This window comes from Podarcis pityusensis (assembly GCF_964106645.2).
Source record: "Podarcis pityusensis genome assembly, chromosome: 3".
NCBI classification, from domain to species: Eukaryota; Metazoa; Chordata; class Lepidosauria; order Squamata; family Lacertidae; genus Podarcis; species Podarcis pityusensis.
The window spans coordinates 32,632,508-32,659,749 of record NC_138026.1 but is presented as its reverse complement, the minus strand read 5'-3'; the positions used below and the strand labels follow the sequence as shown (position 1 = coordinate 32,659,749).

Sequence of the window (27,242 nt, the reverse complement as noted above, 5' to 3'; positions counted from 1 at the left end):
ACTGGGGCTTTGCTTTTACCTCAGGCATCTCCACAAACAAGCACAGAAACAGTCACCACTGGAAAGGTCACACTAGCAAGGGCCACCCATACTGTTTTGAATCTGACTTCTATTTATTTAAATAACTGTTATCCCTAGTTTTATTTCTGTTTAAAGTTCTTCTTTAAAATAAACAGTTGTAACTATAGGCTGACCTGGATATTCCTCAATAAAAGTCAAATAGAGTAGCTGTTGAGTACACTGTTTGTATTTACAGAAACATTTACCTAACATTGTAGTAATTCATTCTGATTTTTTCGAAACTTGGTTTCATCGTTTCACAGTAGCTGCTAATTTGATTTTTTTAAAAATAGCATCAGTATAAAAACTGTTGGTGGTTGAAGTATCTCTGCTTGTTTTGTTCTTGTAATGTTCATGCTTTAAAAATACTGGTTCATTATTTGATAATGGGCCAGTCAAATATCCAATACTACATAGGGATTATTCATTTAACCTACACTGTTTTAGGTGGGAGGCGGGGTAGGAAGAGGGAAGAGCCCCCTGTTGCAGGATCATGTCCATCACTGGCTCTCTCTGCCCATTTTCTCAGTGTCTTTCACAACCCGTTTAAGGCTCACCCCACAGTTTGAGAGCTCATGCTATGTTTGAAACTTTCATTGTTGATCTTCTTGCCAAATGTTCCATAGTCTGGTTATTCTCCTGCCAGCCTTCTGTGTATCAAGGAAGAGATATTGTGTAACTAGGAAATTTAATTTTGAAGGAAAAAATAAATGTGTCTGGCCTGTTAATAAAATCCATCCAGATGATGACTGATTCTTCCATCACTTGTTCTTCATACAAATGTTTATACCAACAGCATCAGCCTTCTTTGCGCATTATCCAAATGGGGATATTGAGGAGGGCAGTGGGAACAAACATATTGGTTTTGCCCCCTTCCACCTTGCATCTTTGTTAGTTGCTGAATCATGGAATATACGTAACAATAGGCAGGTGGGGAGCTGGTTGTATCCATGGAAGATCCCTACACATTTTGGAACATTCCACAAACTGGAATTATGAAAGTGGGATGGAGGGGTCAGAGGTATTGTCCCTGGTGATTCTCTTCATGTCTTTACTTCTCCACTTGGATACTTCCTTGAAGGGGCTACATAGAAGATTCAAAAAGGACAACTTGTTTTGGTGTGTGTGTGTGTTACCTCACTTTTTGAAGGTGAATTTCACTATTTTGCTGTTGCTGCTGGTGACCCCGCATTTATCCTAAACCAGCTATCAGAATTACAATAATTCCTCAGAAAACTAAAGCTAATGAATGAATGAAAAACACTTGGGTTTAAGCCTATTGGCTATGACTCCATCTAAAATCAAAATAATGTAAGTCACATTTAATACCATGTTGTGGTGTTCATGGATTACAGGATATTGGGGCAGGATCAATTTTGGGAGAATGTTGGAACTATGAAAAACCTTGAATTAAGAAAATGAAAAATCTCTGTTGTTGCTCTTTTTGTCCATGTAGTGGTGAATCAGCCAGAAAATACTTATGGATTAATTTACAAAGTGTTGCCTGGGCCTCATTTTTTAGAACATCTCACTTGGGTTTGTTCAGTCTTCACTGGCTACCAGATAATTTGTGAATTCAGTTCATGGCACTGGCTTTTAAATCTAATGCTCTGGTTTGAGTCCAAGCTTTTTTTGAAGGAACTCCTTTTTCCTCATGAGCCTGCCAAGACCCTGCCTGCTCCTTTGCCACCAGAAACCTGGTCTCTTAAAATGCAGAACAGGGAATTTTTGGTTGTGGAACCCAGATTGTGGATCTTCTTGCCCAGGAGCAGATGCCATGGTGGAGCTGTGCTGCTCTCCTGACCTTTCTCTGGCACAGTCACTGCTGCATCTGGCAGGAGCACTGAGTTGGCTTGATTGGCAGTTTTGCACTGTGCCAGCCTTGCCATTGCCTCTTCCCTCTGCCCTCTGCCTGGTATGCTGCAGTGAATTAGCCAGAGGACAGTCAGATGGGCAGCACAGTTCCACCCCACTGTCCACTGTTGTCCTTACCTCAGCAGGTCCTGATTGGCTTTTTGCGATTATGTTAAGAACTTGTTTTTCATTTTTGCCAAGCCTTGGGTTGGTTTAAGATTTTCATCCAGGGCTACTGTTAGTTATTTTTAGTTGTTTTTGGTTTAAAGGTCTGTTTCTGTTTATTATTTTCACATTGTGTTACATTTTTTAACTTGGTTATGAGGTGCTTTGGGGCCCCATGGAGGGCTGAAAGGCAGGATATATTTTGTTGAAGAAAAATATAAATTAAAAATGTACAATGGGGGAGAAATGGAGAGTCCTGGGCCCTTCAGTATAACATGCAGATGGGCCTGTTGATGTACTGTTGTTGGTCATGTTTATTTGTCCTGTATCAGTCATGCTCTCTGTAAGAATAATTGCTGTAGCATTGATTCTGTGTTTGCTTACCATACACCCCCCCCCCAATCTTACCACCACGTTCCTACAACTGATGAAGTGGACTCTAGTCCATGAAAGCTTGTTGCATATTACAGTTTGTTAGCCTTTAATGTGCCACATGGCTTTTGTTGATTTTTGTTTACTTTTTACTTTTTATTTTTTACTTTGCTCTGAAGCGCATTTTAGTTTTCTTTTCTTTCCCTGGCAAAGGCAGCTAGACAAAATGTGTTTTCACCTTACTTAGCTCAATTCATGGGCATGAAGCCCAGTTGCTATTGTATTTGGAAGAGTCAACATCAAGCAATTCTGCACCACGCCGAGATTTCTTGAATTGTTGGAGTTCCCAGCTTCAATTTATATTTCGAACTCATAGTTTCATATAATGGTTTGCAGCATCTCTCTGCAGTAATTGGTTTGTTTGTTTGTTTATATTTAGCCTGCAACATTTCGGGTGGAATTCAGTGTTGCACTGTTCCATTCGTTACACCTGTGCAAACATTCTAGCTTGCCAGACGGAATGATAGCTCTCCTCCCCCCCCCACTATGTTCTGGGGGGTGCTCTCAAAAAAGCCAATTTTTTGGGGGGGGGGGGGGAGACCCAGAGGTCCATGCACAGGGCTTCTGCTGATGGGCTGGCTAGGTCAAACTCTGCCTTTTGCATTTGGGTCCAGTGCAGAAAGGATAGCCTGTTCAAAGAACCAGTTTGCCATTCCAGATTGAACCTTCGTATACATTACTGTGCTTGACGTGCTGAAAAGTCCACAACTCAGCACTAGGGTATGTGTATGTTAATCACTCTGGTTTAGTTTCCATCCATACAATAGACACAGTAGTGACCTACCTCACAGGGTTGTGAGGGTCAACACAATAGAAACTGGGAAATGCTTTGCAAATTTGCTCTAGAAACGATTCTCAATGCTTGTAGCAATCTATCTATGTTGCCAATATATAACAATACAGGTATTTGAATCTCCCCCCCCCCAAAAAAAGTTGTGCTGTTGACGGTGTAGGTCTTTGCTCATGTTGTTCCATAGCCAAATGTCAAAACTCTCACAAGTAGCGTCATTCCAATCCTGTTAGGTCTTGCTACTAACTTCTGAATACAGTGCTTGTTGCTGCTGAGGTCGGTGAGGCTTGCTCCCTCTTCAGTGTGCTTTAAATTACAGACATTTGAAAAGCCATTTCCCTCAGTGTTTTTATAATTACCACCTAATGGGATAGGCTATGTCCAGGTCACAAGATCAACATGTGCCCTTCCAGTACAGGACAATTCTTGGCAAGCAGATCACATGACACGTTCACAAAAAGCAGGATCAGTTTTGCGTGTTGTCATTTCAACAGGACTTTGCGGTAATGATGGCAGCTTCCGCTTGTCAGTCAGTCAGTTTTATTGCACATAGCCAAAGGCTGCCACAATGTACACGGAATCATTCAACAATTAAAAGAAAATCTACTGGATTGATACAGAAAACTTAAAACATTTATAGAATCATAGAGTTGGAAGAGACCACAAGGGCCATTGAGTCCAACCCCCTGCCGAGCAGGAAACACCATCAGAGCACTCCTGACATATGGTTGTCAAGCCTCTGCTTAAAGACCTCCAAAGAAGGAGACTCCACCACACTCCTTGGCAGCAAATTCCACTGTCGAACAGCTCTTACTGTCAGGAAGTTCTTCCTAATGTTTAGGTGGAATCTTCTTTCTTGTAGTTATATTATCTAGACGTTACCTACTCTAAACAGAGCTATAAAAGTACCTTAATATACAGGTTAAGACAATAAACAATAAAATTTATAGGCTAAAATTATCACATGGCTGCTAATATATTAAAAAATAATGTTAATTAATACAATGTACAATTATATTCGGAGTTTGGTGATAAAGCTAGAATATAGCTTGATGTAGATAGGGTCAAATAAATTCATCTCCTTTACATTGGTGGCTACCTTGGCTATATAATTTGCTCTAATTTTCCTAGCGGCAGTTGCAAAGAGTGTTACACACCAGGTCACATACTTATCTGTGTCTGCAAGGAGATATAAAACAAGCCATGTGACCGGCTCACTTGTGGCCTGATCCAAATTATGGTAGCTGCCATGTGCCTTGGTGGTCATTTGAATGAGTCACTAGAAATACAGTGTGGGGAGATAGTTCAGGGCAATATTGCCAAACCAAAAAGAAGCATTATAATCAGGTGGTAGAGACACTGAGTACTTTTCTCAGTATTCCCCTGCCAGTGTTCTTTGGTGTAGGAGGGAAGGGTCACAACGCATCCCCCAGCTACAGTGGGGGTGGGAAATGGGAATGAAAATGAAAATCCTCACAGGAGCAAGACAGGAATAACTGTCTTGTTTATCAGAAATTTTCCAAATAGAAAAGTAAAAGATGACTAACCTAGCCACAACCAGAGCTTCAGATAAACCAGCTGTTTTTTAGATTTATTTTTTTAAAAAATATATGCTCCTCCAGGCCAGTATTTCAAAAAATGAAAAGGAAGTTTCATACAAAAAAACAAGAAGCTTACTGGTAGCGGGCTTTCTGAAACCAAGAAAACAAACAAAATGCCATATACACAGAGATAAAACATTCATAAAATAAAATCCAATATAGCATTTGATAGAAGTGATATTTAATGCCAAAGGACTGAACCAATTTTAAAGTGGGTAGTATAACTTGATAGGTTAGAAGCAGAAGATACAAACTGTTCAGCAAAGTAAAGTCTAGGCAAGAATATTAATACACCTGTAGTTGGTGATGCGGAAATTAGAGATTTCAAATGCTATATTCTATATGCATTGTCAATCATTCTGGGCTGGTTCGTATGTACACAGTTCAAGAATCTTGTCAATTCACTGAGTGAGTGTGTACCCTGCCTTCTCATCATAAGGAGCAATGTGCAAAGTTTTCAGGATGCACAAGTTTATGATCAAGTGTGATTTTTCTGCTTGAAAATTGTGATGGACTAAGCAAATTTTGGGGTGCATACACACACAAATGTATCTTGCACCTCATGTTGCCTCATATGCATGATGGAAGGTGCGTGCTTGCCTGTTTCCATACCCGTATCTATGGGAACCCTGCACAGTAAATGTGTAAGCAGCCCTAAGTGACAACCTTAAATAATGTTGCTTCATTAACTTTCAAAATGTTTCAACTTCTTTTCAAGGGAATGCCTGGGATCCCTGGAGTTCAAGGAATAAAGGGAGAAAAGGTATTCATAAAGATATAAAATTATAATACAGCAATTTTTACACACGCACACGCACACGCACACACACACACACATATTCTGTGACTGCATAAACTCTTTGGGTGGGGTCCCTGATGCCCCTTTCACTGATGGAAGACATCTGTCAATGGATGGGGAGGGCGAGATCCCTGAAACAGCAGGCAAGGTGTTGGGGAGAGGAGAGATTGTGCTGATATAACAATCTCCTTAGCACTATGCTGAATTCAGCACTATGCTGAATTCTAGCTCTTACCAGGGATGCAGTCTAGTTTATATCCTTTAGTTTTAAAAGGTAATCGTGGGTTGTCACTGGTGTAGATGTAAAATGGGGTATTCTTTGGAATTCATATTACAAATACTGAATTTATTTGAAATTTGTTCTTGCATTTTAGGGTGAAATTGGACCACCAGGACATGAAGGAACTAAAGGATCACCAGGGACACCTGTATGTCTGTGGTATTGTATTTTAACAGTTTTTTTAAAATTAAAAAATAGAATTATGGAATCAATAAGTTCATAAGACTGAATTAAGCAAAGGGACAAATGTACAGTATGGACTTGATAATCAAATTGACTTCGTTGATCATATTATTACTGCAGAAAATACAAACAATATTCAGTTTGTTAAAAAAAAAAGTCAAGTGTTACAGTCCATTGAATATAACTGCACTAAATCAAGCCTCAAGAATTAGAAACTTTAGGTCAGTACTGTAAGCACACCATTCTGAATTGCATTACATTTACAGTGAGTATTGTGTGTAAACTTCCCCTAAAAAGGGTAAGCTGTCTGGTATCCCAAAGATCCTTCGAAAGGCTTGCGTGTGAGCTTTCAAGAGGACAAATGTCACCCATTTATTTGGGAACTTGAAAGCGATTGTTTCCAGTTTATTAAGCTCTTTTATAACTACGAGGCGCCTCTGTTCTGATCTGGTAATAACTTCCACAAATGATCTCTTTTCCAGAGTGGATGGTATTAATTTTCAGCAGATGCTAGGCCTCATCAGTGTAGTTTAGAACTGATGGCAAGTGGTGCATCTTTCATTTTGTTGGTGGAGATGGTTTTGGAGGAGCTGGAGCTTTAGTCAGCTTTACAACTTGTGAATATGACTTCTGTTTGAATTACTCATACGAGAGACTTAATCAGCTGAAACCTTGATATATATATATAATATGGCACTAAGAGATTGCTGTTGCAAGTATTGGAGACAGTGGCCTGGCGCAGACATCTTGCTGGCCACCTCCCAGCCTTGGTCAGCAGATGGAGCTGGGAAGCGTGCTGTGTGTGTGTTTATATGCTCTCTCTTCCGCTTGAAAATCACTCCAAGTCTTCTTTGCTTAGAGTTATATTGTTATGCATTATATTTGCACTGCTCCTAGCTCTCACTGGGGATGCCGTCTACTTTATATCCTTTAGTTTTAAAAGGTAATTGTGGGTTGTCACTGGTGTAGATGTAAGGAGGAGAAAATTCATGAAAGAAGAGGGGCAGGAGAGCAAGCTTGTGAGCTTGTGGCATGCTCCTAATCTCCTCATGTATTTAGGTTGCTAGCATTAACTCTACACCAAGCCAATAAGGAAGCCAAATGGAGTGTAGGCTCTTGTGTGTGCTCTGGAGCACAAACAGGAACTTTGCATCAGAATGACAAAATTAGTTCACACGTGGATTGGAATTAAATTCTGCTCACAAGTGTGGAAAGCTATGAGAAACAACCTAAGGCTTGCAAATTTATCCATCCATCCATCCATTCATCCTGCAACTCTTTCCATATAACATTGTCCATGCATGTTGCAGCAACTTGCCTGTCAACCTTTATTTTCCTGGAGAAAAATAGGAACAGTTTTCAGTAGTAAATAACGTTGAAGTCATGTATGTAGGCTGTTATGAGTTGGTGGAGGGTGGCAGACCCCTCTAATCTCTGGATCCAACAAAGGTTAAAAGCTAATCAAGACTTCTAATTCTGGGAAATAGCCAAGCTAGCTTCCTGGTGAGGTGATGGGGGATTAAGGGGCTTGGTGCAAGAAGGGAGATGGGTGGGGGCCCTTTCCTCAACAGATGAAGTCAGTTGCAAAATTTAAAGTAGCAGTGATGTGAGCCAGTGGAAAGGCAGTAAACTGGATTAAGAGTCAGAGAGCAATGTTTGATGTCTGTTTGAATCCAAGGCTGTGGCAATGGGAGATGCTGTGAACCCCTCCATCGCAGGCTCAGGTTGTATTAATGCATAAATAAGCCAAATATCATAGAGACACTCTGCCATGCCTTATTCCCAAAGGAAACACAAACCCTGGGTAAGCTGCTGGAAACAATCCCTGGAATCTCACACTGCTTGGAGATTGGGATAGCATGCAACATGGACCTTAAATATCCCACAAGTTTTATATTGTTTTATTATTGTTAGTAATTGCTGTTTGAAAGCTTTGCATTGCCTGTGTTCCAGGTTTAGATCTGCCCTGTGCTGTTTTGTTCCAATATAATTTCTATTTTCCTAATGTCTTAACTGACAGCTATTCTGGTTCCTATAATTTTGTGGGATTCATTTCCTGGAGGATTCATTACTATTTTTATTACCAATTTAATTACCGAACCATTTCAGTTAATTACCAGTTTATTCCCATTTTATTCTGTCTCTATTTCCCTTTTAAACATAGATGTACTCTCAATGCATGGAATATTTGAATATTGTGAGTGCCACAAAGGAAAATTGACCAAAATATAGAGTTGGTTTTTCCTTCTATTAGTCACACAGTTTGTTCCAGAAAAGAACAGATGGAAATCCTGTTGACAGTTTATATGTAATACATTAGGGAAATTCAGTAATAAATTATTATTAAGTAACAATTATCCTCATTATGGTTGCCAGTTTCAATAATTTATTGATTTATCTGCCACAATATTGGAAAAGGAAGCAGTGATGGCTAAATTATTTTGTTTTTACTCAAGTGGAAGCCTTACATATGAAATCTATTAAGTGATGAAACAATTTAATACATTTTATCTTATTTATTAAATTGTGGTTTCATCACTTAAGATTTCATATGTAAGGTTTCCACATACTCTGCAAGTAAAAGGTTTTAGTAAAGTAGAATTTTCTCTTTAAAAAGTATAGAGAGCTACCTCTTATGACCTTGCAAAACTCACAGGGAGATCCTTATTTCAATTCCTTGTACTTCAGTTGTGTGATAGAAGGCAGAAGTGCTCAACACCTACTTAGCCACTGTCTTGACCCAAAAGGAAAGCAGTGCCCAGCCTGGGGATAACAGAATAAATGATGCAAGGAGGGAACTGCAGCCCAAGATAGCAAGAGGTGGTAAAGGAACACCTAGCTACTTTAAACAAAACTCATATCTCCAGGGACTGATGAGCTGCACCCAAAGATACTAAAGGAGCTTGCAGATGTAATCTCAGAGCCTCTTTCTATAATCTTTGAGAGGTCCCTGCAGACTGGAGGTGTGCACATATCGTCTCCATCTTTTTTTAAAAAAGTGGGGGGGGGGAGGGGAGAAGACCCAGGTAACTTCAGACCAGTCAGCTTGACATTAATACCAGGAAAGGTTCTGGAACAAATTGAACAATCTGTGAGCATGTGTTACTCAAAAACAAGTCATGTGAGACAAAACTCATCCCCCCCCCCCCGATAGAGTTACAAACTTGCTGGATCAGGGGAATGCTGTGGATGTAGTGTATATTGATTTCTGTGAGGCTTTTGACAAAATCCCCCATGATATGCTTGCGAGTAAGTGGGTAAAATGTGAGCTGTATGAGGTAACCGTTAGGTGGATTTGTAGATGGCTGACTGACCGAACCCAGAGTGTGCTTACTAATGGTTCCTCATCATCCTGGAAAAAGGGGACAAGTAGGGTGCTGCAGGGTTCTGCCCTGGGCCCATTGTTGTTCATTGTCTTTATAAACAGCTTGAATGAAGGAATTGAGATGATGTGCATCAAATTTGCAAATGACACCAAACTGGGAGGGGTAGAAGAATTGAGATTCAAAATGACCTTAACAGATTGCAGAACTGGGGCCAAACTAACAGAATGAAATACAATAGAGACAAATGTTAGATCCTGCATTTAGGCAGAAAGAACCAGCTGCACAAATATAAGATGAGGGACACCTGGCTTACTAGTAGTACATGTGGAAAAGACCTAGGGGTCTTAGTGGACCATAAGCTTAACACGAGTCAACAGTGTGATGCAGCAGCTAAAAAAGCTAACACTGTTCTAGGCTGCATCAACAGAAGCCAAGTGTTCCAGTCAAGGGAAGCACCTCTCTATTCTGCCTCTACAATTCTATGATTCTATGAAGCATATGCTTAATTCTGTCCCTAAATTTTAAGATCAAGACACAGCTTGCATATCTATTAAGATTTGACTGGGCAGGTTCTCCCTCTGATATTTACTGGAGACTTTTATTTCTGTTTCTTAGGGTCTTCCTGGACCTGAAGGATCATTGGGTTTACCTGGAGGGCCTGGGCCGAAGGTATGCTGTATGCCTCTAGGCTGAATGTTTAATGCCTTGGGATTTTAGCTTTTGCAGACATCAATTTTAAGAAAGTGAGAGGGAATTAAAACATATAAGGAGCTCTATATGCTGTGTAAGCATATTGAGCTTAGTCTTTGGGAACTAAGTTCTGGAAAACGTGACGACATCAGTAAATTAATGTGAGAAACGAATGCTTCTTTGGACACTTTATTGTAGCTTACGGTGGAAACAATAGAAAAATCCTTCCCACATTAATTGCATGAAGGGCTCCATGCACAAAAAGGGGTTGCGAGGCCTCACTTCTAGCCATACCCTTGAGGTCACATGACTCATTGGTGCTGCCTCCTGATGTCCACATATTAATCATGTACAGCCCAGCTGACACAGTCTGCACAGGGAAGCTTGTCTGATCAGGGTACCAGCTCCTGGGCGGTCTGTGGTTTTCCCAAATCAGCATCTATGTTCATTTCCATGACCAGTAGCAGTTGGTGGGATGGTTGGCGTACCATTGCTCACCTGGCTTCCCAGTGCTGAGCTTTGCTGCCGGTTACTGAGAGCACTCAAGAAGAGGTGGCAGGGAGGCAACAGATTGGCTTAAACACTTTGCTTACATTCTTCTGAGCTCCCCATCACCTCAGTTGCTTGTCTCCCTAACTGGCAGTGACACTCGGTGTTGGGAAGCCAGGTGAGCAGCCCCACCTTGCTAGCCACTACTGGCCATGATGACCCAGGAATGATGACATGGCGGAAGATTTTGATGAGAACAAAATTCAGGCTGTTTTCTCAGGGGAAGAACCACCAAGTACATTTTAGAGGTCCTTCTGATCAGAAGACAAAACCCTGCCATCATCCTCTGCTCAGATGATAAATTCTCTGTAGTACTTTTGTCTCCCTAGCCTCATAGTGTCAAGGACTGAAAAATGAGGCAAGGGCCCATTAACCTATAGGCAGTTCCTCCAGGTAGACAGACAGCCTCTACCACATTCCAGGCCTTGTCGACCTATATAAGGCTTCAATTTTGTCTGGCTCCCTACTGAGGAAGAGAATATTTCAGCCACCAGGTAGCTCTTTGAGCTCTTCAAGATCCTGATATTCTCTGTCCTCTATTTCCCCCTCCTTCCTATTCTTTCTGAAAAGAAAAGTTAATAACTTTTTAAAACAAAAGACTACAAATAATGAATTACCAACACATAAGAGAAATCCCCAGAATTAAAACAAAACAGTTCTATTTACTATTTAGTTGGCTAGTTTAACATGACATTGCCTATATCCCTTGCGAGCCTCAAACTCCCACAGAACTGGATAGTGGGTGGGACTAGGAAACCACATGACTTTGGGTCATGGCATGGGGCTTGCTGACTCTCACAGTATGTGAGCCCCCTTTTATTAATTAATGTGTGAACTTTGGCTATTCATTCTTCATTCTCTCACACACAAATGTACTCAGTCACACATATTCAAACCACTCAGTTCTCACCATTTTGCTACATTTTTTTGCTGTTGGAGATTTCCAAAAGGACCTAGCTCCACAACCATGTTAAAATGAATTGTGTCACTGTTCAGCCTTATTATATGTGGGGGAAGTAGAACTACTTACAGTTCAGAATTCAAAACCTTCAAATTTCTGCCTAGTTTCAGCCACAGTTTGACAGGTATTTTTTTTTTTTTGTAAGTTAACTGTTTATGTAGGTGGTTCTCTTCCCAAGTGACTTCAATGATTGCTTCATCAACCTGTCAAAATCATTATATTCACAGGGTGGCAAAGGTGAACAAGGGCCGCAAGGGAAATCAGGAGTGCCAGGTATTAAGGTAAATGTGGCTAAGTTTCAATTTGTAATGGTATCATCTTTGTGTTGAGAGCATCAATATAATGTTGTTCCGTACAAAAACTCAACTAGTGACTAATAGAAAAATTAACGTTCTTGGTCTAAATCACAATATAAGCCTGCCCAGATTAGTTGATGAACTAACTTTCATGTAGTAGTTGGGAACTTGATCCATGGATTACACTATGATTGTGATCCAGTGGCTTATCCTTCCAGGCATGAAAGAGGAGGAGGGGAGAGCACAGGAACCCACGGTATGGTGTAGCTTGTGCTCAAAGTCAGAAACCATGGTTTCCTGCGTTGGTCCATTTCACATTTAACTGTAAGCCAAACAAACAAATGTGTGGGTTGTTGGAGAAAAGATCACCTCTGTTTTGCTCTTCCTCCAGACCTGCTGCTGTTGAGATCAGCCATTGTTTGGTTTAGCATTACATCTCAACCTGACCTCATGGAATGAGACAATCCATGAGCCTTGGTTCAGACATAATATTAAGCCAAACCATAGCTTAGCTCACAAACGGCATGGTAGCAGCAGGAACAGAGGAGTAACAAAGTGGCTGTGATCTTTTTTCCAGCAACCCACATATTTGCTTGCTTGTGCCAATACATGGTTTGGGTTAGCATTATGTGTGAACTGGGTCTATGTCTTAACAGTCCTTTGTTCTGACATGTATAAACACCTATTCAGTCAATCAACATGGTTGTCTGTGTTGTTGTTTTTTTTTAAAAAGAAAGATTGCAAAACAGGTTATCTTTACAAATGTGTATTTCCAAACCACTCTTTGCTGAGACATCCCAAATGTGGAGGCTGGAGTTATATACGTAGGGGAGAATAAGAAGGAGGTACAGAACCCTTCCTTCGCTCACCAATGGGCAGAGCTGCTCATAACTGGATTATGAAAAATAGTTCAATGTCTTTGTAAAATAGTTCAATGTTTTTCTTAATTTAGATTAGTATTTTCAGTGGCTTAAGAAAAGCTTAACAGCAAAGCAAAATATTGGTGATTTTTCTTTGGTATATATAGGATGGTTAAAGCAATGCATACTTTAATCATTCATTATATAATCTCAGATTTATAGAGCTGTTGTATTATTCAGGGAGAACAAGGGAGACCAGGTACTTCAGGTGAACCAGGCTATCCCGGGATACCTGGCACAGGGGGTTTAAAGGTATGTCTGCTGCTGTTTAAAACACTGTGATATATGGAGTAACTGCTAAGTGGTTTATGTTTTACAAGCACCCTGATAAGAGTAATGCATGGTAATTACCGTTAACTATGAGAACTAGATAACAATCACCCCCATTCAGGATCACAATTTCTGAGTCTGTTGCCAGTTTCCATGCTTGTTCTGCTAACTTGTATTAATGAAAAATAGACACAATCCTAACTATACCTCTTACTCTCTGGCAATACACTTCCTTAGTTCCTGTCAGTTCTTTCAAAAGAAGATACAAGAAGAATCAAGGACTGGATTATATATGGTTTATAATCAAAGACTGTGAGATACATGCCAATGGGTTAATTTTCACAGTTTATTTTATTATAGATTTATTTCATAAAATTTATACACTGCTTGATTGGGGGGGGGGACCCTCAAAGCTGTTTACAAAAGGTAAAGCAGTAAAATCAAGGAAAATTTACAACCATAGTTCAAAAGATACAAAATACTAAAACAGATTAAAATTACCTCAACATTCTAAGCATCTGGGTAGTCTTGTCTAAACAATAATGATTTTCATTCAAATTAATTTAAGTTTATCTGTGCTAAAGAAATGAAATAGGGACCACAGACAATTAAATTAAAAGTTTTTCTTTATTATATAACAGCTAGTAAAATTAAATGACATATTTAGAAAACGTAACTTTTTTGGGGGGGAGGACGATGACAGCATTATGCGTCCCCCCAATTTTATAAATGATACATGTGTTTTACTATCTACAATATTACTGACATTTTGTGTTTTACTCTTATTCATACTTTTTTAAAAAAATATTGACCCATAGAAATCAGTGCATTAAGAGGACAAGGATCAAAGAGAAGCACAATTGATTATTATTTTATTACAAAGAAACAGATAGAGGGGAAATTACTGACTGAGATTCTAGATGAAAGTTGTCCATTCTTGGACAGTTGGATTAGTGAGACTTCTAGTGGCCATTATGTGCATGAGATTGCACAGTGCCTTGCCACAAACAGAAACACACTTACATTAAGATTTCTGTTCTCATTTTCTATCACAGGGATCTTGTGTAGTTGGAAAAAGCCTCTGTGGCTGACAGTTTGATGTTTTGTGACTCTAGTGTAGTTACATATATTATTACTTATATATTATACTTGTGTGTTGCTTTTATTTCACCTGTGTGCATAATCATTGTAACTTACATTTCAATAGAAGTTGTTTTTTCTCTTATTTTCAGGGAGATAAAGGAAACATTGGGGAAAGAGGCATCCAGGTATAAACTTTTCAACAGTTAAAATAACTTGGAATGCCTGCTCGCTGTAGATAGTTCACTCTATATGGCATTAGTATTTTTAAATGAAAATAATTACTCTTAAAAAAATGTCAGAGCATGGTATGTCCCACAGACCAAGCAGTAGCCAATGTTGTGTCCTCCATATGTTCTTGGATTCAAACTCCCATCAGCTCCTCAGCTATAATGACCAATAGTGAGGGATGATGGGAGTTGTGCTTCAGCAACATCTGGAGGGCAGCATGTTCGGTACTCCTGCATCATGGTGCAGTCATGGTGTTTGAATAAACCTCGATATAAGTAGTCCAAAGCCTGATCGAAAGGATTAACCATATCAATCTGAAAATGAAAAGTTACAATCTTATTACAGTAATATTTTTTAACTCGAATAAAATGGACGGAGACATAATTCTTTAATAACCCAGCTAGGTTTGGGTTGATTTCTAAAGGAGAAATTAAGCCGCTACTACTCAAAACAAAATTTAGTTCCTAAAGGCAGTTGGGTAAAAACAGGCAATTTATCTTCACCTTCATGGAATATTTGACCATTGTCAAATAACAGAAGATTGACTGAAGGACATGCCAATTCTTGATCAATGTAATGTTTTGTATGTGGTGCTGCCTTTCAAGACCAAAATATGTCATATACAGAGCTATTTTTCTAGGAAAAGAGGTGCCAGAACTCACCATGAACACCTCCCTTGTTCTCTTATAATAGCAATGGAGCCCACCTGAGAGGTACAGGAACTGAGTTCCTGTGAGTTTCCCCTGAAAGAAAAGCCACACACATCTTCAGTTTGCAATTCAAACAACTGGTTTTCATCTCTAAAGCACTAAAGCCTAGTTCCAGGACATCTGAAGGATGCTTGCCCCAAGATTACTCTGCCTATCTGCTTGATGGCATCAGAGAGTATTTTACCAGTCTTTCCACCTTTGGCAGTGAGGTTTGTGAAAAAAAGAAAGAGACTTTTTTTGTGGTGGTGATACATCTCCTTGGAGATGATAACACCTTTACATTTCTGATGTGTTGGTTGTTGTTTTCTACAGATAGTGGATGTATTGTATGATTCTGGCTTGTCAATTGCCAGCTGTTTTGAAGTATTGGGGGAAGGGGCATGTTAATAAATGCAAACAACACACTTTTTCATATAATTAAAATAATTATTTTGTAATGCCTCTTTTTTAAAGGGTCAGAAGGGAGAAAGTGGCAGATCAGGTACTGCAGGCCAGAAGGTAAAACTTTTTTCCTTTTGAAAAGAATTGACAAAAATTGCCTCATTACCTTCCTTTAGCAAAAGCACCTTCTGAGCAGAGTAATACTAATAGATCTGGAGCCAAACAGGGCACATATCTCTGAAATAGGGTGCCTTTCTTTCCTCTTCCTTTAAAATTACAGAGTGAGTTTGGGGAAAATGTTTTGAGCCCTTAGATAACAGCATCAATAAATATTACATATCACTAGATGCTTGGCTAGCATGAAGCTGTGTTTTGGAGGGTATTTCTCTAGCATATGACATTTTAATACAATATTTATTTTTTATATAGTTTAGCCTTATGTTTGTAGATTTGAAACAGCATAGCAATAACTCAGCATCCGTTTATTAATATCTTCTGAAATTGTGATTCCTAAAGGGCGACACAGGATTAACTGGAGCTGAAGGACAGGTATGTGTTTGTGTTGCTGTTTTATATGCCGCGACATCTGCTCTCCCTGTCTCTTTGACTGCTTCATTTTAGCATACATTTTGTGCTGGCTGTTGGTTTTAATTTCGTTGTTAAAAATACTTTTGAGTGCTGTTTTTTTTAAAAAAGCCAATAAAAAAGCAAGATACATGCTTTCAATAAATAATAAATATGTTACCAGGTCACAACCTCTACTTTTCAGTATTATTATTTGATTGTTATTTAGGATGATTTTGAATAGTTTTTGATAATTTATCATTTGTATGCTGTGTAAGTGAATATAATATATCTGAAGGCTGTTTCAGATGGCATAATTCACATGTGCTCTGTGTTTTGCCTTTGTTTAATCTGCCCTCAGAAATATGTTCAGAACAAAAGGGATTTTTAATTTTTTTTTATCAACTTAAGGATGTGTAGGGAGAGGGGAGCTTTAACATTTTCTAGAATTCATCAGGTAGAATGGAAAGGAAAAAAATGTTCAGCTATGTGCCAAGCGTGCTGGCTTCCAATTGATTGCAGAAAGTTCACATTTAAAAGTAGAGAAATACATTCCTGATAGTGGGACATTGTAGACATAGCAGAAAGTAAGTGAAAAATACTAGATTTCAACAACTTTACTAACAATCCTTGTAGCTGGAAGTTAGTCAGCACCTAACGTTAATGGTGATATCCAACTAAGTCATACTCAGAGTAGATCTATTGAAATCTATGGGGTTAAGTCCATGTTCGTTATTGTCTGTAAGGTTGGAGTTAAGCGCATGTAATGGGGCTGGTGGAAGCTGATTTCCCTTTTCCTATGCTCCCCACAACAGCTTTCCTGGCCTCTGAAAATGCTCCACTGAGGGTCAGAGGACCCTCTTGAATGGGTGGTTTGTGCTGCTGGGGATTGGAAAGGGATTCTTCCAATATCAGCTGGAGACACCTTCCGTGACTGGAGCTGCCATTCGTGGCAATTGCCTCCCCCTTTCTTTTAAGTTCACAGCAGCCTTGCAATGTAGGCTAGGCTGAGAGACAGCACCGGACATCTAGGGAATGGCATAGTAGGCTTTAAACTTAGTCTGATGCTGTGTATACTCTTAAATAAATATATCCTGTGCATTATTAAGTTATGGTTTTATTTTCAGATTTTATGGCAATATTTTTTCTTGCAACTTTTTAAATATGCAGGAATCTTTTAGCACACCGTTTTGTTTTGTTTTCAAATCAGTAACAATTTTAGCATTTTAAAAAAATGCATCTCTTTTTGTCTTGGCCATATGGTAAAGGTTCGCTGAGAAAGGTCACAAACAGGATGTTGCTAGCTATTAAAAGCCAAATAAACGCTTCTGAAAAATATACTTTCAGCAAGCTTCTTGGCAAATTCTACAAGCTGTTAGTTTTCACTCACAAGCCTCACAGTAAAAACTCTTCTTTTTGGATATAAATACAGTAGTTCTAAGACTTTTCCACACTGGCAAATGAACAGTAAAGAGGACAAAGACTGTTGGCCAGTACCAGAAAGATAACAGAATCTGTTATTATTACTGTGGTTTTTGTTTCTGCAGAAAGGTTTAAACTGTGTTAAATTTGTTTTGCCCTTTGTTATTTATGGATGCTGCACAGGGGACCAAAACGCTGACAGTCAGGGTATAAATTGCCTCCATAAATAAATAGCACTCATTTTAATAGCAAACACAGATGGTGAGTGCTGACAGGATTGCAAACAAAGTGGGAGACTTTGGATGAATCGGCATGTTCAGAAAAACTTGCAAAAGTACAAGGAAGCTTTTTTCAAAAAAAACACAAAACCCAGAAACAGAAACAAGAGTCTAATGAAGACCCGAGCATGCTCAGTAACAGTGGCATATATGGGGAAACAGAGAATGTGAGGGGTTGGAAGAGTAGAATCGCTTGTTTTCAGGGAATGACCGACTGGAACCCTGAACAGAAGCACTCCTTGTAGAAGGAAGAACATACCAAAACATTTTTTGAATGCAGGCACCACTTGTGTATACATACATTTGCATGGCTTACATCCATTTGATAAACAGTCAGTGCCAAGGGGGCTAAACTAACTAATCTGTAAGGGGCTACACTGGCCTGGTTCTCACATTACTCTTATTTGTGGTTTACTGAACCGCCTTTAACCCAAATTTGCATCTGGGGACCCATATCTTCTTTTTACCATACAATTGTATGGTGGTAGTGCTGCTATTGTCACCCACTTCAGATTAGACTATGACCCTGCAGTGGTCTTGACCTACTAGCTGAAGACCAAAGATTAATTTGAACATCTGAACCTAGCCCAGCAGCTTTGCTGTGGTTTAGTATAGTAGCCATGACAAACCACACTCATAAACGATTATTTGTTTTTGGTTAATAAACCTTGGCTTACGTTAACCATGACTTAGCATTGTAAGCAAATTAGTCCACTGTGTACAAGTACCTCTTCCTCAGAGCTTTTTTAAAAATGTTCTTAATGTCTCCTAAGATGCTCTTCAAATAACCACCAGGTGTCTTATAAGCAAAAAGTCTGTATAAGGTCTGCCAACCTATTCCTGGCACATCTGTGGCTTTCCATTATTCCATTTGGCTAGAAAACTGAAATGGGGTTATTAAACCCAGCTAATAAGATATATTTGAATAATATAAAAGCTATAAAAAGCCATAGCAAAACAAAATACAGAGGTTGGGAATGTTGTAATGATTATAGAATCTAATCCATTGTGACTGAAGTGGCTTTGACTTTATTTTAAAAAATTGTAGAACTCATTGTAGGTCACAGTCCAGCATAGAAGTTAAGCACATTTTGAGCCTGTGGAAAAACAATGAGCTTAAACACAGGCAACTCACTTTGATGAGGCTTTGTGGCTTTAATTATTCCCCCTTTATTAACATAACTTCATTTAGTAATGTCCCCTGGACACGATTAATTATCTCAGTGGTTTTCCTTTCACAGCACCTGTGCCTCTGGGTTTTAATCTTTTCCAGCTTCCATGACAGGCTAGGTGGTCTCCTGTGGTTACTTTAATTGGCACATCATGAAAAGAGTCCACGGGGATTGTAGAGAAAACAATCCATTTTCTTGTTCTTGCACCATTCAGGAATGTTTAACATTGACTTAGTGTACCCTTCCTCAACCTGGTGCCTTCCAGCTGTTGTTGGGCTCTCAACTCCTGTCAGTCACCCCCATCATATCCCATTGGACAGGAATGTTGGCAGTGGTAGCCCAAAACATCTAGAAGGAACAAGGCTGCGGGAAGGCTGGACTAGTATATGAAATGGTTTCATTGGGATTTAGATGTTACTGCATACACAATTAGAGAGCGAAACTTGCTAATAAAAATATTTTCTTTTTTGTTCATGCATATTATAGCATGCATATTTTTCATTAAAAAAAATGAAAACAAGCTCTCCGTGAGTTGTCAGGTGTTGGCTATTGCAGTTAATACCTTTGATTTCAGAAAGGCGAGAAAGGAGATCCTGGCATGAGTGGCTTTACTGGGCAGAAGGGAGAACCAGGAGTTACTGGTTTGATTGGCCCACCAGGCCCAAGAGGAGGACAAGGAGAGAGGGGATCTCCAGGAACTCCGGGGGCAGATGGAAAACCTGTATGTATGCTGCCTGATATGACTTTTTTCATGCTGACCAATTTCTTTTAAAAAACGAGCCCATGTCACCTTTTTAATGCTTCTCTGTTCAATTTAGGGAAGAGGTTTTTCTGAAGAATTTATTCGGCAAGTTTGTGCAGACGTGCTGAGAAGTGAGTCCCCCTATTGATTCACGGTGCTGCACTGTAGTCACCTTGCTGGGATGCACCTGTGTGAGCTTTAGGACATGTGCCTAAATTTCCTACAATCAGGTGGAGAACCTTTCTGGCCCAGTGAGCCAGATCTTTATCTCCCTGCATACCACCCTTGGGGGCCAATCTTGACAGGTGCTTGACACCTATCAAAGTTGATTTGTAGGCGTAAGGGGAGATAGTTGAAAGGGCTTGCTCAGCCCTGTGCACAAGGCTTCTCAAATGCCTGAAAACCAGCTGATGAGTGTTTGGGAAGCCCTGCGTGCAACTGCCAAGTGTAGGGGTAGCAAGGGTTTGGGAAGCAGGGTTTGGCAGTTCCTGCAAATCCCCTTTTGTTCAAGCCCTGCATTCATCATATATGACTTCAGGGATAGAGCAGGTGAGCGTGGCTTGCCTGGAAGAGCCTTGCAGGCCAAGTAGGGAGACCAGGTTGGCCAAATCTGGCCTGTGAACTGGAGGTTCTCCACCTCCGCTCTACAGTGTGCAGAGGTTTAAAGGGAGGGAATACATGGTGGACATGACACAGTCACAACTAAGGAAATATAAATCTGACTGATCTCAAGGGGTGAGCATGTGCATAAATCTCCCACTATAATCAGTGGAGCTTTTTTAATTACTTGGCATAACTAGATCTCAATTTGACCAAGATGCAATAATATTTTCAGACAATTTGATTTGGTTTGGTGTTTGGTTAGCTTTGTGTATTGATAGTGAGGATATGCTCCCTTTGGTCTAAGCATTTTTATCTGCATTCCCCTTAGCCCAGTTGCCTACAATACTTCAGAATGGGAGGCTACAACACTGTGATCATTGCCAGTCTCGTGGCCCTTCCCCAGGGCCTCCTGGTCCGCCAGGCCCACCTGGCCAAGAAGGTCCTCGAGGATTTCCTGGCTTGCCAGGAAATGATGGTGTTCCAGGCCTGACAGGAGCTCCTGGGCGTCACGGATCACGCGGACCAAAAGGTAATTGTCTGTATGCCTCTTGAAACAAAATTCTCTTTCCAGCCTAGAGATCTGTATTGAATAGGCATTGAACTGGAGAGTGTGAAAAACTTGAGCTTGCACATTGTCAGTCAGCCAGGGCAACATGCTTAGCCACCGGCAATCCATAGAGCCTCCAGGTTTCATTATCTCTCCATTCTCAATCTGGCTCCTCTTCTTCTCTTATTAAAAAACTCAAAGGGATTGAAGCTGCCTTATACTAAGTTCATCTAACTCAGTGTGGTCTACACTGGTAGGCAGTGGCTCTCTAGGGTTTCAGAAGGAGAATTTTTTGTTATTGCCCACACTTCAATGGAACTAACCATGAAATAAGTCTGTAATACGATTGCTATTCTTTAGCTTGATCCTATGCTTGGAAGTATATCTCACTGTCTCAGTGGAGCTGAAACCCAAATAAGTATGCATATTTGGAAAGCTACCTGCAGAGGGATTTAGGGCCTTTGAATTATAATCTTCACCATACTGTCTTCACATCAGGCACAATGGACCAGCAAGTTTCTACAGAGCTGCTGCTTTAAACATTCTGATTGTCTGTTTTTTTAAGACAGTGTCTTTTACTAAAGACGGGGTTCTATTTTAGTGAAGGAATATCTTACCCTCCACCTAACCAACTACTAAAAAAAATGTAGATTATATTGTTTGCCCCCTCCCCCAAAATATGTTCCATGAACCAAAAATTGTGGTGAAATGGTTGCACATAGCTCTGCTTACCATTAGTAGGAGGATTACATTAACACTTTAATTTGAAGTGCATGAAAGTTTACATTTCTGAATCCTGTTCCTTTCATGGTTCGATCCTATCATATCCATTAGGATACTAGGAGGAAGGTCTAAATCAAGAGAAATGAAAGTGCTACTATCTTTTAAACTATCACAGCTTGGGCTTTGTTCGTTAAAACACATGCTTTTGCCCATTCCATTGACAGGCGAATTGATCAAATAAAGAAATAGTGCTTCTGTAACATTGCTTTAGGCATTGTCTGCTGTTGTGTGTGTATTCATTTGAATTGTACAGTTTCATATGTACAGTTTTTCTAGGACATTGGTGGCTAAACTTTTTTTGGCTCAGGGAACACATGCACTCCTTCTGAGGGTCAGATGGCAGCAATGAGTGTGGCTGAATGTAGGTGTGACCACACCCCACGCTCCTACTTGAACACATGCACACCCAGCTAGGCAGCCAGTCCTTCGTGCTAATCAGCTGAGAAAGAGGGATGTATCACTCCCCTCTATTTATCACATCAATAAGATGACTGGGGAGTTGGTGATTTGTATCCCCATCAGGGTGCTGGGCTCTACATACCCCAGTGTTGTGTCTGTTTTAAATATATCTATATGTAATTATTTGTTGCTACTGCCACCAAATTTGGTGGGATCAGGGGAGGAAGAGGAGAAAATGCTTTGGTAGGCTGGATGAGGCCCCAAACTGGGGGTTCTAAGGGAAATTTGGGGACAGATTCATTCTCCCCCCACCCTGTTAATTTTTATTCCAACTACTTGAAGAATTGGGTGCATATGTTTTAAGCTGGAAAGCCTGGGAAATCTGCCACTTACCCCATGAGAGCTCTTTTCTTCATTAGCCAAGAGGGAGCAATTATGTGGAAAATATTTTTGATGAAAGCAAAACCACCAGAACCTATATTTTTAATCTGTTTAAAGAGGTACTATAAACTTCTGAACTTCAGTTACAAGAATAACAGTAAAACCAAACCAAACCACGAACAACCAAAAACAAAACCCAACACCATTAAAACAGCCCAACCCTATCAAGGAACAAATTTTTACATATGTCTACTCAGAAGTAAACCCCAGAGTGCAGTGGGGCTTACTCTGAAGCAAGTGGATGTAGGGCAGGCATCCCCAAACTTGGCCCTCCAGATATTTTGGAACTATAACTTCCATCATCCCTAGCTAACAGGACCAGTGGTCAGGGATGATGGGAATTGTAGTCTCAAAACATCTGGAGGGCCGAGTTTGGGGCTGCCTGGTGTAGGGTTACAGCCTGTATATTATATTAGATTCTAGTAGAGGCCTACTTACCTTTTATATGAAATATTCCCCAAGAGTACTGAGATTCTTATGCAGCAATAACAATGTTCTTATTCAGTAGCTGTCATTTTTTCTCAAAGTGTTATGTACCAATGTGCTAATTGTGTTCTTAAAACTTGAACCTTCTTCTCCAATGGTCATTACATGAACTGAGTACTTTTTCAGTTATTATTGTTGCCTTTCTTTTCTACTTTTACAGTTTTTAAAATGTAATATATCCATGAACCACTAGATCATTTTAAACACATCGTTAATTGAAGTATGTGGTCTGAAGACATAAACAGTAATTACAATGTGCAGTGTGGATACAATTTTGTCTGTTTCACATTTCAGAATTTTTATCTATGATCATCTGTCTTCAATGCATGTGAAATATTTTCACACCACTTATGATCTTAGCCTCTTTCATCATGATAGTTATTTTATTTATTGTGTTTATATTCTGCTCTCTCAGAACTGTTTCCTTCATTTGATCCTCACAACAATACTATGAGGCAGGTTACGACTGAGTGTGAGCCCAGGGTCACCCATTGAGCTTCCAGTTGGGATGAGTCCTAGGGCAAAATTACCACATTTTTCGCTCTATAAGACGCACCAGACCACAAGACACATCTAGTTTTTGGAGGAGGAAAACAAGAAAAAAAATATTCTGAATCTCAGAAGCCAGAACAGCAAGAGGAATTGCTGCGCAGTGAAAGCAGCGATCCCTCTTGCTGTTCTGGCTTCTGGGATAGCTGCGCAGCCTGCATTCGCTCCTTAAGATGCACACACATTTCCCCTTACTTTTTAGGAGGGAAAAAGTGAGTCTTATAGAGCAAAAAATACGGTATATCATATGTCGCCTCTCTAATTCTGCCTTTCTATCCTTAAAAAATTAGTACCATATACTCCTGATACATGTTGACACACTTTGTTCCTGAATTAAAATTGGAGGTACACTTGATTTTTACAAAGGATATTTTTATAATGTGAAACTTACCAGCACTCAGAAAAGCCCATCACTGCAGAAATTACTGATTTTGGCACATCTCTGATTGGCAAGAGGTGACACCAGAACAGTGACTCAGGCAGACCTATGGACAGCCTCCTCTGAGGCTGCAGAATTCTGATGCATGTTTGCATGCAAAGTGGTTCAATGGTCAAATCACACCCAATGCAGAAAAGCAGCAGAATTTCCCACCTCCCCTTCAGAACCTAATTAGATGGAGGCAGGATGATAGTGTTCAGCCATGCCAAAATAGGAACTCTGAGCTTATGGGAATTCATTTTTACTCTCAGTACACCGGTATGTCTTAGCGCACACTTTGGGAACTACTGACAATATGCATATTATGTCTGGCACTTTACAGGACTACCTGGAAAAAATGGAGCTAAAGGAAGCCAAGGAGTTGGGGTCCCTGGGATGCAAGGACCTCCAGGACCTCCAGGTATTGTTTGGAGAAGCCAGAAAGCTTTGGAGCTAACGTGCTCTAAGATTGCACTACTTAGCTGACCCTTTCAAAGAGTCACTTATGTTGGCTTTAGTGGGACTTTTCCACAGAACCAGCCATCAGTACTGTGGTTTGGAATTTAAAAATCAAATCAGTAAATCATCTTAATGCATCTACATAGCTGGTTGTTCCTCAGGGAAAAGCTGGGTGGACAGGTGAATTTTAAGTAGGCACCTTAGTACCAGTATCGTAACTGTCTTCCTGATTATCATTGGGAGGGTAATCCAGGGGGCAGGTGCTGCCACATTAAAGGCCCTGGTCTTAGTGGGCACAAGGCAAACCTTGGAAGCACATGGCACTATGAAAGGTATCCTGCCTGAGGATCAAAGTGACTAGGCTGGAGTAAACAAGTTAAAGTACTTCCAGAGGTGACTGTGTCCCAAGTTGGACAGGTCTCCACCTAGAAGCATAGCACTGTAGAGTTGGAAAGGGACCCCAAGGGTTGGTCATCTCATCAAAACCCCTGCAGTGCCTGTTGGCAACCAGTGCTGCTCTTTCAGCACAGGTTTTATGTACTGTCAGTAGGGCAATCCCTTCTTGCTGCAGCATTCTGCACTAGCTACAGTGCCCAGGCTCACCTTAAGGAAAGTTCCACATAAGGTTGCATTGCAGTAATCCAGTAAAAAACCAGTGCCTCGACCACCAAAGCTAAACTATCCCAATTCAGAAACAACCAGAGCTGCCACAGTGGTCAAAGCTTGCAGAATACACAATGAAGCTACCTGGGCCTCCGGTGACAAAGAGGAAACCAGGAGCATTCCCAAGCTACATATCTGCTCCTCAAGGAGCAGTGTAACCCCATCCAGGGCAGGCAGCTGGTCTATTTATCTGATCTGGGAACTGCTCACAAACATTGTCTTACCAGGATTCCATCTCACTTTATTGATGCACATCAAGTCCACTGCTGCACCTTAGCAGAGGTCCAGTTCTTTTTGCTCAGGGATGACGGACATCAGCTTTCTGGAAGATGCTCCTGTGCCACTACTAGGGCTGCCGGGGTGGCACAGACTCCTCTCTTACTGCAGCAACCAAGACACTTTCATGTGTTATTCACGTCAGCGCCTTTAAACCTAAAAAAGTAAATACTTAATCAGGCAGGGTGGATCATGCTAGAAATCTTTAACAAATTGTAATACCTTACCGGCACTAAACACACTCCATGTATATATTTCATATATTGTTAAGGTCCTGAAGGTCCACCTGGGATAAGTAAAGAAGGATATCGTGGAGAACCCGGGAAGCCAGGTAAAGATGGAGACCGTGGAAATCCTGGAAATCCTGGACAAACTGGACCACCTGGCATCTGTGACCCGTCTTTATGCTTTAGTGTAATTGTAGGAAGAGATCCGTTTAGAAAAGGACCAAACTATTAATTTGGGATGTGTTAGTGGCAGACTAGACCTGGTGCTTGTCTTCAACAATCTTTCAAGTCTCAGGAAGATGACTGGCAATAATCCTCTTTCCCAGAAACTAAAGTACCTCTGATGTGTAATGTAATATGGTAAAATATTCCATATTAAATTTAAGAATCTAAATATGTATTGGGCCTATCAAATAACATGCTCCCCCATCCAGTTAAACTTAGTTATCACTGTACATTTAAAAACAATGAAACCACATAGTTGTCGTTTATTTAAATCCCATTGCTATCAGTCATGACTAACTTTATCTGGATTGGAGAGTGAATTTTAACTGAATGATACTGTTGAAGTCCATTGGCAACACTGCTGGAAGCCGGATTGGGTCCTCAATGTTTCATGATGAGCTGTATACCACTGTGAAGTATTTTTTATCCAGCCTAAATATGCAGCATCTGAATTTTAATGGAACATGGCTGATTTTTATTTCGTTTGTCGATTTCATCCATTTGTGTATGTTTCATATTTTTCTGGTTAACGGTTTTCTTTTGAAAAATGTATGAATCCAAGTCTTTTTTTATATATAAAAAACAACAACCCCCATGTTGTCCTCAAAACAACCATGCGACTATCCAATTTTATATTTCCATCTACAAGTAAAGAAACCTCTAGAGGCACCTTTAAAAACTTAAAAATGCATTTTTTTATATAAAAAAGGTTTCTAATTATATTCTGGACATTTTTTTATCATACTGTTGCACAACCAAGCTTAACCATATTTAATTTTTTTCAGCTGATTATAGAACTGGGTGTTTTTGCTATGCTCCATAGGACTACGGTTGTCAAACAAAAGTTTACAAGCTGTGCTTTATGCTTACTACATAACTACAATGTTCTTTATGCTGCTTCTTTGTACATTTTAATTAAGGCATTTCTGTGTTTATTTTGTAAAACAAGATGCAATCAAGAAGCACTGCTGGCATCCTAATAAATTCAGTTGTACAATTTCTATCCGAAGTTGACGCTATTTTAAGCTTTAATGCAAAAAGTCTTTTATTGCACCTATGCAGAGCTTTATAGCTGGCCTTTTGTTGTTGTTGTTTTCTGTCATTAGTAATATGCTTGACATTCAAGGTAAAAAGTTTTTTTAAGATTTTGTGGTAATAAAAGCAATTTTTTCACTTGTTGAGCTGAGTTTTTATTAATCACGTGAATTATCTTCTACAGAACATTATTCGCCCAGCTGCATACCAACAAGATAAAGGCAACAATGTCCAGACTGGACAGCATTCTGCTTACAAGGCCTGATCCCCCCTGGTAGAAACAACAAACATTGGTAACATTAAAATCACAGACCACGCCCCAGTAGACGCTACCCTCAGGCGAGGAAGCACAAATTACCCCTATCATGGTCCTTT

General features: G+C 40.0%; 1 protein-coding gene across 1 annotated transcript in view; it reads left to right on the top strand.

The window, feature by feature from the left end:
* Positions 1 to 27,005, top strand: part of COL21A1 (collagen type XXI alpha 1 chain) — a 108,647-nt gene extending 81,642 nt beyond the window's left edge. The window contains exons 18-30 of the mRNA XM_080998098.1: positions 5,621 to 5,665; positions 6,076 to 6,129; positions 10,106 to 10,159; positions 11,918 to 11,971; positions 13,087 to 13,158; positions 14,409 to 14,444; positions 15,651 to 15,695; positions 16,095 to 16,127; positions 19,589 to 19,735; positions 19,833 to 19,887; positions 20,688 to 20,888; positions 24,326 to 24,403; positions 25,652 to 27,005. Of these exons, the coding sequence (XP_080854224.1) occupies positions 5,621 to 5,665; positions 6,076 to 6,129; positions 10,106 to 10,159; positions 11,918 to 11,971; positions 13,087 to 13,158; positions 14,409 to 14,444; positions 15,651 to 15,695; positions 16,095 to 16,127; positions 19,589 to 19,735; positions 19,833 to 19,887; positions 20,688 to 20,888; positions 24,326 to 24,403; positions 25,652 to 25,839 (1,062 nt within the window). The 3' untranslated portion in view covers positions 25,840 to 27,005. The remainder of the gene's footprint in view (positions 1 to 5,620; positions 5,666 to 6,075; positions 6,130 to 10,105; positions 10,160 to 11,917; positions 11,972 to 13,086; positions 13,159 to 14,408; positions 14,445 to 15,650; positions 15,696 to 16,094; positions 16,128 to 19,588; positions 19,736 to 19,832; positions 19,888 to 20,687; positions 20,889 to 24,325; positions 24,404 to 25,651) is intronic.
* Positions 27,006 to 27,242: the final 237 nt, after the last annotated feature.